At 43.2% G+C, this 12,364-nt stretch overlaps 1 protein-coding gene across 4 annotated transcripts in view; it reads right to left on the reverse strand.

Moving 5' to 3' along the window:
* Nucleotides 1-12,364, reverse strand: part of AGFG1 (ArfGAP with FG repeats 1) — a 71,893-nt gene that overhangs the window by 39,921 nt on the left and 19,608 nt on the right. For all 4 annotated transcript variants that reach the window (XM_025200435.1, XM_025200437.1, XM_025200436.1 and 1 more), the window contains exon 2: nucleotides 3,115-3,275. In XM_025200435.1, the coding sequence (XP_025056220.1) occupies nucleotides 3,115-3,275 (161 nt within the window). The remainder of the gene's footprint in view (nucleotides 1-3,114; nucleotides 3,276-12,364) is intronic.

A 12,364-nucleotide genomic window follows, 5' to 3' on the forward strand; every position in this document is an offset into this window, starting at 1 on the left:
ATAGGGTCTTTGACCATTCTGCCTTTCAAGTCGTCATGCCTGTGTTTCTGAATAGCAGCAAAGATCTAATTAAATAAAGAAGACATGCACACGATTCCCTTTGCTAGCTAGCAAATATTCTGTTTCTTTCTCTAATGGTTTTGTTCATCGAGACTGTGTTTATTGGGTGTAAAAAGAAAATCATCATATCAGAAACAGAATATATAATAAGTTACACAAAAGTTACACAAAAACATAATTCTCTGATGTATTTATACAGTGGTGGCTAAAGAATAAGGTAACTTAAAGGTGTGTGCTTATTACTATCAGTATATTAGCAAACAGTCTGACTGAAAGAAGTCTCAACATGTAGACATAACGTAGATCAAAAGTACCTATATCCAGACTCTGCACAAACTTACAATTCAGCCTGAAAAAAACTACTGAAATTTCATATATAAGAAATACTAAATAAATAGTAAAATACTGTAGAATACACATGTACCAAACAACTTGTTTTAAATTGATTTGATGTATTCAAGATACAAAACTAAACAAGCAAACAGAACTAATTCTTGAATGTATTAAGCAAGGTAGCATTTAAACACTTAGACCTGAGGTAGGCAGTGTTTTTTGGTCGGAGTGCTGAAAACCCCCACAATGCCTACCTTGGACAGTGCCGGAGTGCCGGCATGACAGAAAAACAAAATGAGGGCATGGGGTACAGGGCAGGATGCCCTGCTTATGCCCCTTGGTGCCTACCCAAAGCCCCTGCCCCCCCAGGCCCGCTGGCCCGCAGCCTGCTACCCTGTGGCTGGCAGGAGCTACCCAGAGCCAGGGCCAGCTGCAACCCAAACAGCTGTGCCGGGATCCGGAGCCAGGGCATCAGCTCCAGCATCCGCTCTGGCCACAGCTCCATGCTGGCAGCAACTGTACGGGCACCTGGGGGCAGACAGCAGGGTAGCGCAGCCTGCCCCGAGGTGCCTATGCAGTCACCACCAGCATGGAGCTGATGCCAGAGCTGGGCCGCCCAGCACAGCTGCTTGTAGCCTGCCTGCTGCAGCTGCCCAGAGCCCAGGCTGGCTACAAACAGCTGCACCAGGCTCCAGACCCAGTCACCAGCTCTGTGCGGGAGTGGGGAAGAGACCGGGGTTGTGCCACCTCATGCCCCTCCCCCACCACTTGCTCTGATGCACAGGTACACATGCCAGTACAGAGCTGATGCTGGGGCTCCGGAGCCTGGCGCAGCTGTTTGCTGCCAGCCACAGAGCCCGGGCTGCTCCCAGCAGGCAGCTGGGATGCTGCAAGCCCTGCTAGGGGCAGCCCCGGAGCCCGCAGCTACCAGAGCCATGGCTGGCCATGGTGTGCTGAGCAAAATGGCCTCACATGCTATGCTCAGCATGCGTGCCGGGGGTTGCCAACCCCTGACTTAGAGGTTGAATAGGTTTCATTTCATACTCATACCCGACAGCTTGGAGAGCAGAATCCAGCCAATAAGTCTGTGGCAGGCAAAGGGCATGGGGTGGGAGGGAAGCAGATCAAGGTCCCCATGGTAAGGGAGGGAGTGGGGCAGGGGTAGGCATTGTCCAGTCAGGCTGGTAAATGTGACCCTGCCAGGAGCAGAAGACCCATGGACAGCTCCTCCAGGAGCACTGGGTATGGGTGGCCAGCTCCCAACCACCACATGCATCACTGGGGGAAGGCATGGGGGGCACATGCCATCCTGGATTTGTGCATAAGGGAAGGGTGGGTGGCCCACTGTGGGCTTGGGGCCAAGGGCTGTGCCAGCCTCTTCCCAGCAGAGGGACAGGGCCAGGGCTGTGCTCAGCATGGGCAGGGAGGGGCAGTGCACGCACTGGGAAGGGTAGCTGTAGCAAGTTTTGGGGTGGCTATAGCCCACCCCATAGCCACCACTTCCAGTGCCACCGCCACCTGCCCTGCCCCCACCCACTCACAGCACTGCCCCAGCCCAGCCTCCCTGCTGGGAAGAGACCAACATAACAGCCGGCCCTCGCCTCTACCACAAATCCGGGGGGCACGTGGGGGGGGGGAAGAGAATGACATATACCCCCCATGCCTCCTCCAGGGATGTATGCAGCAGCAAGGAGTGTCCCCCCGTCCCCACCCTCCTGCACGAGCCACCTGCGGCTCCACCCCACTCCTGGCAGGGTTGCATTTACGGCCCTAACTGGGAAGCACCTGCCAGATCCACTCCCTCCCTCACTATGGGGGCCTTGATCAGCATCCCCATGCCCCTTCTCCCCCCACCATGGCTTAATTAGTAAGCCATGCTAATTAAAAGTGCCCGCACATCATATATCAGCAGCTCAGTGAAGAAAGCCCGAAACTCAGGACATATGGCTGCAGTGCTCATTTGATGCACCTCTTAGCCAAAGACTTCAGTGCTCCAGAAATAAAAAGCCAATGTTGCTGAAATTGCAAAATGCTTCTATTAACAACTACTTTTTCAGCAGCTGCTCTGAAGAAAGTTTGGTTCCTCCCCTAACTCTCCCACAAGATATGCGATGCAAGTCAGTAGTGGACTGTTTTGAGCAATATATTGAGAACTGGCCTAATCCGATTACAATTTGTGAACAAAAATCATGACAAAATAGATGGAACTGTCACAGCCAAAGTTCTCAACACTGGGCTAAAGAGAAATGTAGAATGTATGCTGACTATCCTGAAGCCTATTTCCATAGCCTTGAACTAAGTGCAGGGAAATGGCTGTTTTATTGCTGATGCTGTTGAAATTTGGAAGGAACTGAGTGAGAACTTGAAGAAAGAAATATACAATGACAGTTAAATTACAGGCATTAAAAAACCGAATGGATCAAGCACAGTCTCTAGCTCATTTTCTTGCCAATAATCTCAATACTTGGTACCAGGGTCAATCCTTAACTGCTGAAAAAGAGGAATTGGCTATGACATGGACATCCAGCAACCTTCCCTCCATAGTAAGAGGATGGCTAAGGGTGAACCAACCACTGAAGTATACTATAAAAACATACTAGTTTATTATAGTAAAGTATAATACATTTCAGAGCTAAGGGTGAACCATTGAAGAAATATATGTTTGCTGATGAGGTTTTAAAGAAAGTCACATCAGTGAACTGGTAGAAATCACTTAAGCACCTGAGTCCATCAGAGACTATTGAAGTGATAATCCAGCTTTTAAGAGTAGTAGCTTCTTCTGCAGGTATAGAAAGAATATTTTCTTCCTTTGGACTAATTCGTTCTAAATTGAGAAACTGCCTCAGAACTGAAAGCAGGAAAGGTTGTTTTTCCTCTCGAGTCTATGAATTAAAAAAAAAAAAAAAAGGAAGATGAAGACTGAGTTTACAGCATAACCCAGTATTTTAAGTTTCCCATGTTGACCTGGCTGAAACAACGTATTTAATCTTTGTTAAAAAACACATTTTACTTTTATAAATGAAATAGCTAAAAATTCAAAAATACACATGCTTGTTTTGTTAAAATAATTATACATGCTTGCTGTTGAAGAAAAATATCCAAAATACATAAAGCTTGTTGTTCTCCTAATATACTGTGGCAAAAATATCCCCCACATATCCATAATTAATCTAGTGAATTGGAGATAGCTCACCTCCCAATCACTTCACAAGTATCTGCTTCAATTAGCTTTGGTAAATAAAATAACTGAATTATGATTTTCTTTTCTGATATAGCTGCAAAATTAATCTAAAAAAATATAAAAATAAATCACTGCCTTAAAGTATAGTATGTGCCATCTAAAAATGATACCTACATCTACCTGAGTTGTGAATAATATGTACTAAAGTTATAAAACAAACAAACCAAGAACGTAGTTTTTGTAGAAGACAATGATTAAATCAAGGCTTCCTGACCAGCAATTTGAATCAGACCAAGCCTAGAACATCCTATGTTAATTGGTTAATCTGCATTCTCCCTCTTAGACATTCAATGCCGATGTTTATTTTCATTATTAAAAGTCTATTAAACTAAGACTTAGCACCTAGAAGAGATCACAAAGTTTGGAGAACCAGATTCAGCACAATAACCTTGATTCTATTTGAGTGTTTGATTTATCATCCAGGATGATATTCAAAAAGGTGGACATCAGGAATGAAAGAAGAAAAAAAAAGTTCCATGCCATGGCATAGATTGAATCTTTTCTTCTTCCAAGAAAACAAAAAACCCTATAAATCTTTATTTAGAATTCAAAACCAGAATTTAAAATAAAACCTAAAACATTTTAGCGATAAGACTATCCTCATAACACTTCTTAAATACATTAAAAGATAAGACACTGATAACTGCACTAACGGTGAACATAAACATACCTGAGAGATTATACTGCGCGAACTAAAGATGCCAGAGCTTTTAACAAGGGAGAAAATGCTTTAGTTTTATCTATAGCGAGGTGTTCTTAAGCATACCATTTGGTTCACTAGAAAGTTAGTGAAAAGCTAGCAACCAGAAAAGGCCCAGAATGCACCACTATGCTCTGCTGACATAGATGAGCTAGTTCAGGTGTAATAGACTGCAGTTGTTTAACTGTATGTTTACTTGTTACTAAAGAATAGCCAGAAACAGCTTTCTAGAGCTATTGCTTCCAATTCTATTACCTTTCCCCCGTGCGAGGGGGGGGTGGGGGGGTGTGGAAAAATCAGTATCCATGCATTAACAACACTTGTGGAGGCAGTGTTTTCTATTCCAAAGTAGAGATAACATCAGTACTATATCTTCTCACATATATCATGCACCTTCTCTACCCAAAAAACCAGCTGCTCGAAATTTCAATTCACATTATATTTGTGAAAAAAGTGGTCAGAACAGTTTCTGGCTTACTGAGTAGAAGTAAAGTCAGCATGCAGCTCACGAGTGGAACAATGAGCAGGCTGAGCTCCCTAGGTGCTGCTACTCGGTTGCTTTAAAAAGGTGAACATTATATACAAGAAAATATGGCAATTTAAAATATTAGCAAGATACAATTGTTTCTAGATAGAGACAGTAAAATAGTGTTAGATTCCTATTTGTATTCTATAATTGGAATGAGGCTGGATTACTTATTCATACCACATAGTGATAAAGCAGTATTTTCCATTCCAAACTAAAGATGTTTGACAGTATCTACAGTCTTTAATACTTGAAAACTGCATCTCAAGAGGGGGTTTTGTTTGTTTGTTGTGCTCAATTTCCAGTAAGTTCTCCGAGTCATTTATGTTAATTTTTAATCAAATACAGAATACTGGAAGAGGAGACTGAAAAAGGCTATCACTGTGCCAACATTTTAAAGTGTCAAAATGAGATACCTGAGTAATTACAGGCTAGTTAATTCCAGGCAAAAATTATAAAGAGCAGATCCAGAATTGAATTCATAAAGAAAAGGGGGGAAAAAAAAAGAAGATTGAGAGTTAACTTAAAACTATGTTGATTGGCATTGGTTATGAAAAACAGGTCTTATCAGACTTTTGCTATTACAAGCCTAATTGACAAAAGATAAGAATATTGACCTAACAAAACCTAGTGTTGTATAACATCTTGGTTAAAATGTTACATTAAACAAGAATGCATTTCTTATGTTAAAAACAGGGTGACTGGCTTTAAAAGAAAGAGGTATTTTTCCACTCATAATTACCCAGCAGAAATAAAATTTTGACATAAGTTTATACATTATTTTTATCTATTATTTGAAGCCTGGCACAGTGATAAGAACAGGTTAGTACTACAGCACAGTCTAGATCTCTTGGCATGTTGGGCTCATTCAAATATTCAGTTATTGCCAAATGTCAGCCATCCAGACAAAAAAGTGAAGTCATATTTACAGGACAGGGCACTGCCTCCTGGAAAGCAGCAGCTCCAAGACAGACCTAGGGTCAAGGTGGCTAACTGCACACGTGTGCCTAGCATGAAACTTTGGCTAAGAGGGCAAAGTAATCTTGGTTCTATGAAGAGGAATGCCAAAGAGGTGCAACATCCATGGCCATCACCAGAATAAAAAAAAAAAATTTGCTGCTAACCCTTCAAGAGTTTCCAGCTCAGCTAGACCACATATTCAGGAAGACAAAATCTTGACATGAACTTACTGGAATCCTTTGACAAGCTGTTCTACTGTTAGTGGTCACCCTCACCATTAAAAATGTGCACCAACTTTCTAGCCTGGGTTTCCACTTCCAGCGCCTGGATTTTGCTATGTCTGTCTGCTAGATTAGTGAGGCCCCTATTAACTAAGGACCTACTCAATTCGTGATTTTGTGGAAGTCATGAAATTGGCCATGGTCTGCAAAATTGGACAGTGTCCACAAAATCCCAGGGGGTGGAGGGGAAAGGGTGGTTTAATAATAAATTCTGGCTCTCCAGTGGGAGCCGGCGGTCCTCATGGCCACTGTGGTCCAGCTGCACAGCCTGCTGGGGTGGGGGGGGAGAGGGGCACCAGAGCAAAGGGGAGCAGCCAAGATGGCATCCACCCCCTCCACTGACTGGCTGAGAAGGCTGCTTGCCATGCACCCCCCTCAGCCAATCAGCAGCAAGGTCCAGTGTGGTAAGGTCTGGTGTGCCCTTCCGGTGTGTCCAGAGGGGGCAATTTCACTGCTGCTCTGGTCCCAGTGCCACCACTGCCAGCTGCCCGGCGCAGCCCCAGATCTTTCCAGCGCATGGGTGGAGGCAGGGCATTGAGCTGGGGCTGTGCCAGGCGGCTGGCGGCAAAGTTTGGGATGGATGCAGCATCCTCCCAGCGCCCACTCCAAGCCCAGCTCCGGCTGAGAAGAGCCCCGCACAGCCCCAGCAGCAGCCCGCCCTGTACAGATCTGAGGGGCACACGCTCCCCACCCCCTCCCTGGTGCAAGCAACAGCAGGAGCCACCTCCTCCCAACCTCGGCACGAGCCATGGCTCCGCCCCACCTGGGCAGTGCCTGCTCCTGCCCCCTCTGTCACTGCAGGGGATGTTGATCTGCCCCTGCCTTCCCTCCCCCCTCCTTTTCCACCACACCAGACTTACCAGCTGGAGGCAGTTGTATCAGAAATTGGATCGGTATCGGCCAATATGCTTCCTTAAATATCGGCTATCGGTATCAGCCCCAAAAATCTCTATCAGTGCACCCCTACTTATAACAGAAGTACTTAGGTGGAAAGAAAACTTATCTATTATGATCAGTTATACGCTTAAGACCAGAACTTATTCCACCTATTCAGCATCTAGGTGCAATTTCTTTTCACCCATTTGGTGTCGTTCAGAAAGGTTAACACAAAAGGTATGTGGGTCCTCTTTACTGCTTTTTGTGATTTAGTCTAAAATAATGGCTACACATCAACCGGTTTCCATCCAATAAAATGGAATTGGATCGCACTTCAAGACTTCAACACCAAACAGGTGGAACCGAATCTGGCCCTTAGCATCACACAACGCTTCCAATTTTGCTGAACAACCTCTTGGGAATCCCAGTGTATACAATGTGCTCACTTATACATATATCCTGAAAGATGTCTGTTTTGTGTCAAATGTACAATAGTTTAAAACTATGTCCATACCTTCTGAATGGCTCAGCTTTCACTCAGTTTGTAATATGGGCGTTTTCCTTGTTCTTTAGTCAAGACTTAAAGTTAGAGAAGTGTAACCATGATGAGAGACTGCAGCTCCCAGAGGGACAGAATGGGGGCTGGGATTAATGCAAGGCAGAATAAAGGCTGCATTGGTACATGAAATATTTCTATAATTAAAGCTGTTGAAATTTCTTTTAAGTTTAAACTTTCTTGTGAATTCTTAAACCTGTAATTTTTATTTTAGCAATCATTACAATATTCACTCTTTATATTTAGGGACTAACTGAAATCACGATTTCACAGATTTTGTGAAATCCAGCATTGCCCGCAAAGGTTGGCAATGCCTATGAAATCCATGGAAAAAAAAAGAAAATTTATGGAAAAATAAAATGTCATCTCCCCAGGGGGAGCCAGCAGCTCTCAGGGCTGCAGTAGCCCACCAGGGCATGGACTACCTGCTCAAAGGGCTGCCAGCAAGATGGTTGCCTCCCCTGCCCCTTGCTTGCCTCCCCTGTCCCCTGCCTGATCTGCAGCAATGTTTGCCTGTCATGTGGCCCCACCCCACTCCACCAATCTGCAGCGAGCAGCAGGGCTACATGATGGACAGACCTCATAGCCAGAAAGCAGCAAGGGGCAGGGCTACTGGGGCCTCTTAAGCAGAGGCAGAGGGGGGCACGCTCTGTCCATGAAATAGCTGCCGGGCCTATATTCTGCCTGCAAAATCAGGGGGCAGCATCCTCAAATTTGGTAGGTCCCTATTTATATTACAGATATTTACTCAGCCTAGCTTCATTTTTGTACAAAAACGTGCCCAGGCATTTTCTTTGCTTTTCCACAAGGTATTGGAAGTTTTGTATCAAAATACATGCATGTTATTTCTAAGTGAAGGCAATGGAGCTGGCAGAAGGAAGGGCAAGTGACAGAGGGCAAAGGCCATGCGGAGGGAAGGGAGGGGTTCAGACTGCTCAGCTCATCCACTGGCTTCCCCCCCCAACACTGTTTGCCTCCCATTGCAGCAGTAGGGATGGGGGGGAACAAGTTTAAGACAACCCCCAAGTAATTAGATTCTATACACAGAACGCTGACAAATTTTCTATATAAAGAATCTAATTTTGGGAGGTCATCTTTAATTCAAAGGTATCTTGGTTTTGGGCAAATACAGTAATTGAACCCTCAAGTGATAACCAATTTTTTCAATGAAGTTCCTACATCTTCTATCCAGGTAATTTAAATAGCATTTTAAAATAATATAAATAGGAATTAAACAAGCAGGCTTTCAGGCTACAAAAAAGCCAACCTCTCTAGTAACTATTGGAGAAAGGAACCAGCTATTGCTCAATCTTCTTTAAAATGCTGATCTATGAAAGTTGGAAACAAGACTATGCAGCAAAGGATAAGAGCAGCTGAAAGAAAGATATGCAGAGACAGATGGGAGATGAGCCACAGAGGCATTTAGCCAAAAATCTCAAAGGGTGATTTTGAGGTATGGAGCACAGTAAAATAGAGATGTTCAGAAAGCCATTATATCAAGGCATAGCATTTGAAAGGTTCTCCATGACTTCTCTATAAGTCCAGGTAGCAGCCCCCCCTGCTTACATTTTTCTGGTGCACCTACTATGATCACTTTTGCCGTGAAGCTTTCCACCTGTCAAACAAATAAAGACACACATTCCTAGTACCCCCCGACCCCCCTAAGACACCACGTGATGCCAACCAAAAGGCAGAAATGGATACACGTGAAAAGAAAACCAGAGCGGTGGATGGCTTATTTTTGTCCCTGCCCACCAGATGCTCCAACAAATATGCATAGTTCACCTAGTACAAGCCTTGCCCAAATCCAGCATATTAGGATTCCTCACTGACACAGCACAGGAACAGAATGACATGTAGCCACAAAGTCAAATCACAAGAGCAGAGGGCGTCAAGAGGCCACAAACCCTTAAATTCACTATTTTGTTGTATTCTACTTTTAAAGCTAAGTCTTCATTATAAATGTTTTGCTTATAAGTTAATGTAAGCCCAAACTTGAGAAAGGCCATTAGCGAACATTCAAAACTGGACACAAATGAAGGAGTAAATACATACTATGATGTATTGACTAAGACCACTAAAACGTTTAGCTATACCGCACAATTCCAGAAGAATGGTCAGAAAACAGTTAACTGTCAAATCTGGAAGTTCAGTCAGCAATAGTTATGTCTAATACTATGCTGCCCATGGAAGTATTTTTTTTTTTAAATAAAAAAAATAAAAATAAAAATCACTGCTCTTTCATTTCTCTCTTCCAAAGAGATATCTTAATCAAAATTAATCACCACTTTAATCTGTATAAGCAGCAAATCTAGAGATCTTTTATTTATACCATGCAAACAACTGCTCTCACTATATCACAGTTAGTGTTCTTCAGAGCTGGACTAGGGCAAACACACAAACAAAGCTATTAAATATTAAGTACTGGGATCTGCTATGGTAGTGCAAGATGCAGATGAAATAACAACAATATAAATAAGCCTCCAAAGTATTCCACATCACAACCACTCCAACAGATGTGGAAAATTCCTTATTTTAGAGACTTCCTTAAACTAACTTATACACAAGACTTGTTTATTTAAAGCTTCATAATATGAAATGTTAAATTTCTCTTCATTGTTGAATTCCACCTTCAAAGTTAAGGGTGTTTTGAGATTTTGTGTGTGTAAGAAACAAGTCAACTTGAATTATAGTTGTATTTTCATTGACATACTCTCTTTGCAAAATTTCATTTTAAACAGCAAAATTTAAGTAGAACTGTAGCTGGCTTATCGAGTAAGTGCCACTTGTTTCATCATTTAGTTTTAATTTGCTATGGAAGACAAAACATCATAGGATAGGTTCCTATAATGTTACTTATTATGGCATTGTATTTTATCCAGAATATATGATTTAAGAAATAAGTGAGAGCCAAGATAAATAAAGCCAAGTTTAGGTAAAACATTTTAAAGTCTCATAATGGTTAATTATTCCATTTGTAAACACAAGATCTATTAGATCAGAAAAGTGTTTTTAAAATCCTCTTAAAAAAATTATTGCATTTGTTAACGGACTAAGATTGTTTCACCAGCTAGTGGGTTTAGTATGCAAAATGGTGTCAAACACTGAACCAGAAAAAAAGTGATTGGTTTTTACCCTGCCATTTGATCCACTGTAGGTGCATCCTTTAATATTATCGAATACTGGACTAGGGCCTCTAGTCCATAAATAGCAGTTCTAACAGGTGACAGAAGAACCCAAATCAACTTCAAGCTATGCTAAGCATCTCAGCTGAAATCATTGTGTATCTTATTAAATGCACTCATACTAGTTGAGCAGGACTAGCTAGCCCACTAAGAGGTAGTATTGTTATGTGTGATTAAATTAAATTATACCGTTCATTCAAGCAGTAAGAATATTAAGCTTATACACATCACCTTAAAATAGCTGCAAATGCAAGCAGCTTATTAGTTTGCCATACCAATATTAGGGACTACCCAATATTAAAAGACTTCTTTTCAGTTGTACAATCTAGATTCACTCTGTGTTATGAATAGGCTTCATGCAATAAATCTATGCAAAACATAGGAGAGAATAGAAAAGAAAGAGAAGAACTAATTAGGAATCTGATGGAACAATAGATAGCTTGTTGATGTAGATTCAGCATGGAGCTGAAATGTTTTATCTGTTTAGAAGTTAGTAATGCTGTCAGCCAGGCATAGAAATAGTACCGAAGGGTGCCTGTACACATGCAGCGAGGCTGCTGTGACATGCTGTAATTGTAGCTGTAATTAAGTGAGTCTGCTGGAGTGCGGTAACTACCGCATTCCAGTGTCATGTGCATCAGCGTCCCTGCACTGAAAAGTGGCGGCAAGGACACTTCAACTAAAGCTTGTTCAATGAGCTTTAGTTAGAGCGTCCCTGCCACCATTTGTCAGCATGGGGACGCTGATACATATGACACTCCAGAAGCTTTAGAGCATCCCTCAGACCCATGCTAATTAAAGCTCTCCCTCTCCTGCCCAGCACATCTGCAAACACCCTTAGTTTTCAATACCTTCACCATTCATTTATCCATTCCTGTCAGAGGATTCTTCAGATTCCTGGATGATCTATTAAACTCCTACATCCAAAGCATAGATCTAGACCCCTGAACAAAATATTTGTCATTTAAACACTTAAAAATCTCCCAGATTCTTCCGACCCTTCCCTCAGAACCTAGCTCTGTAAACACCTGCACACGTAAACAGCCTTACTCATGCACACAAACCTGTTTACCCAACAAAGCCCTTAGGGACTTTGCCTTTAAATTATCCAAAGTTAATCCACTAATATTCTATCAGACTAGTTTAGCTTTATTTCCCGAAGTTTCCAGTGAAAGCGGAGGAAGGCCAGCTTGTTCATGCAAGCTGTCTGGCCACCTAAGTCACAGAAACCTGTAATGCATTTTAACCCTTCCGGCATCAGCAGGCTGTGAAAGGAAAGTGGTGCGGTGCTGCAGCTGCGAGGGTCTGGGAATGACGCCAGAGGCAAGGGTGGCTTGGGCTGGACCAACTAGGGAGCCAGGATACGGTCAGACAAGCTGCAAGACCTCCTTCCCCGGGAGGTGCTCCGGCTCGACCCCAGCTGGTAGGAGCCACGGCCCTGAGAAGTCCTCGCCTCTCAGAGCCCGACTCATGGCTACAGGATTTGCCGGCGCCTATCCCCGAACAAGCCCTTCGACGTTTTAAAAATAGAAAAGGACCAAAAAGGAGGCGACCAAGTTCCTGCTCCTCCCCCAGCCGCCGCCGCCGCCTCCTCCCACAGCCCGACCGCCTCCAACTGTTCCTCGGCGGCCACCTCCAGCCGGGCA

This window comes from Alligator sinensis, unplaced genomic scaffold (genome assembly GCF_000455745.1).
Source record: "Alligator sinensis unplaced genomic scaffold, ASM45574v1 scaffold596_1, whole genome shotgun sequence".
In the NCBI taxonomy this organism is placed as follows: Eukaryota; Metazoa; Chordata; order Crocodylia; family Alligatoridae; genus Alligator; species Alligator sinensis.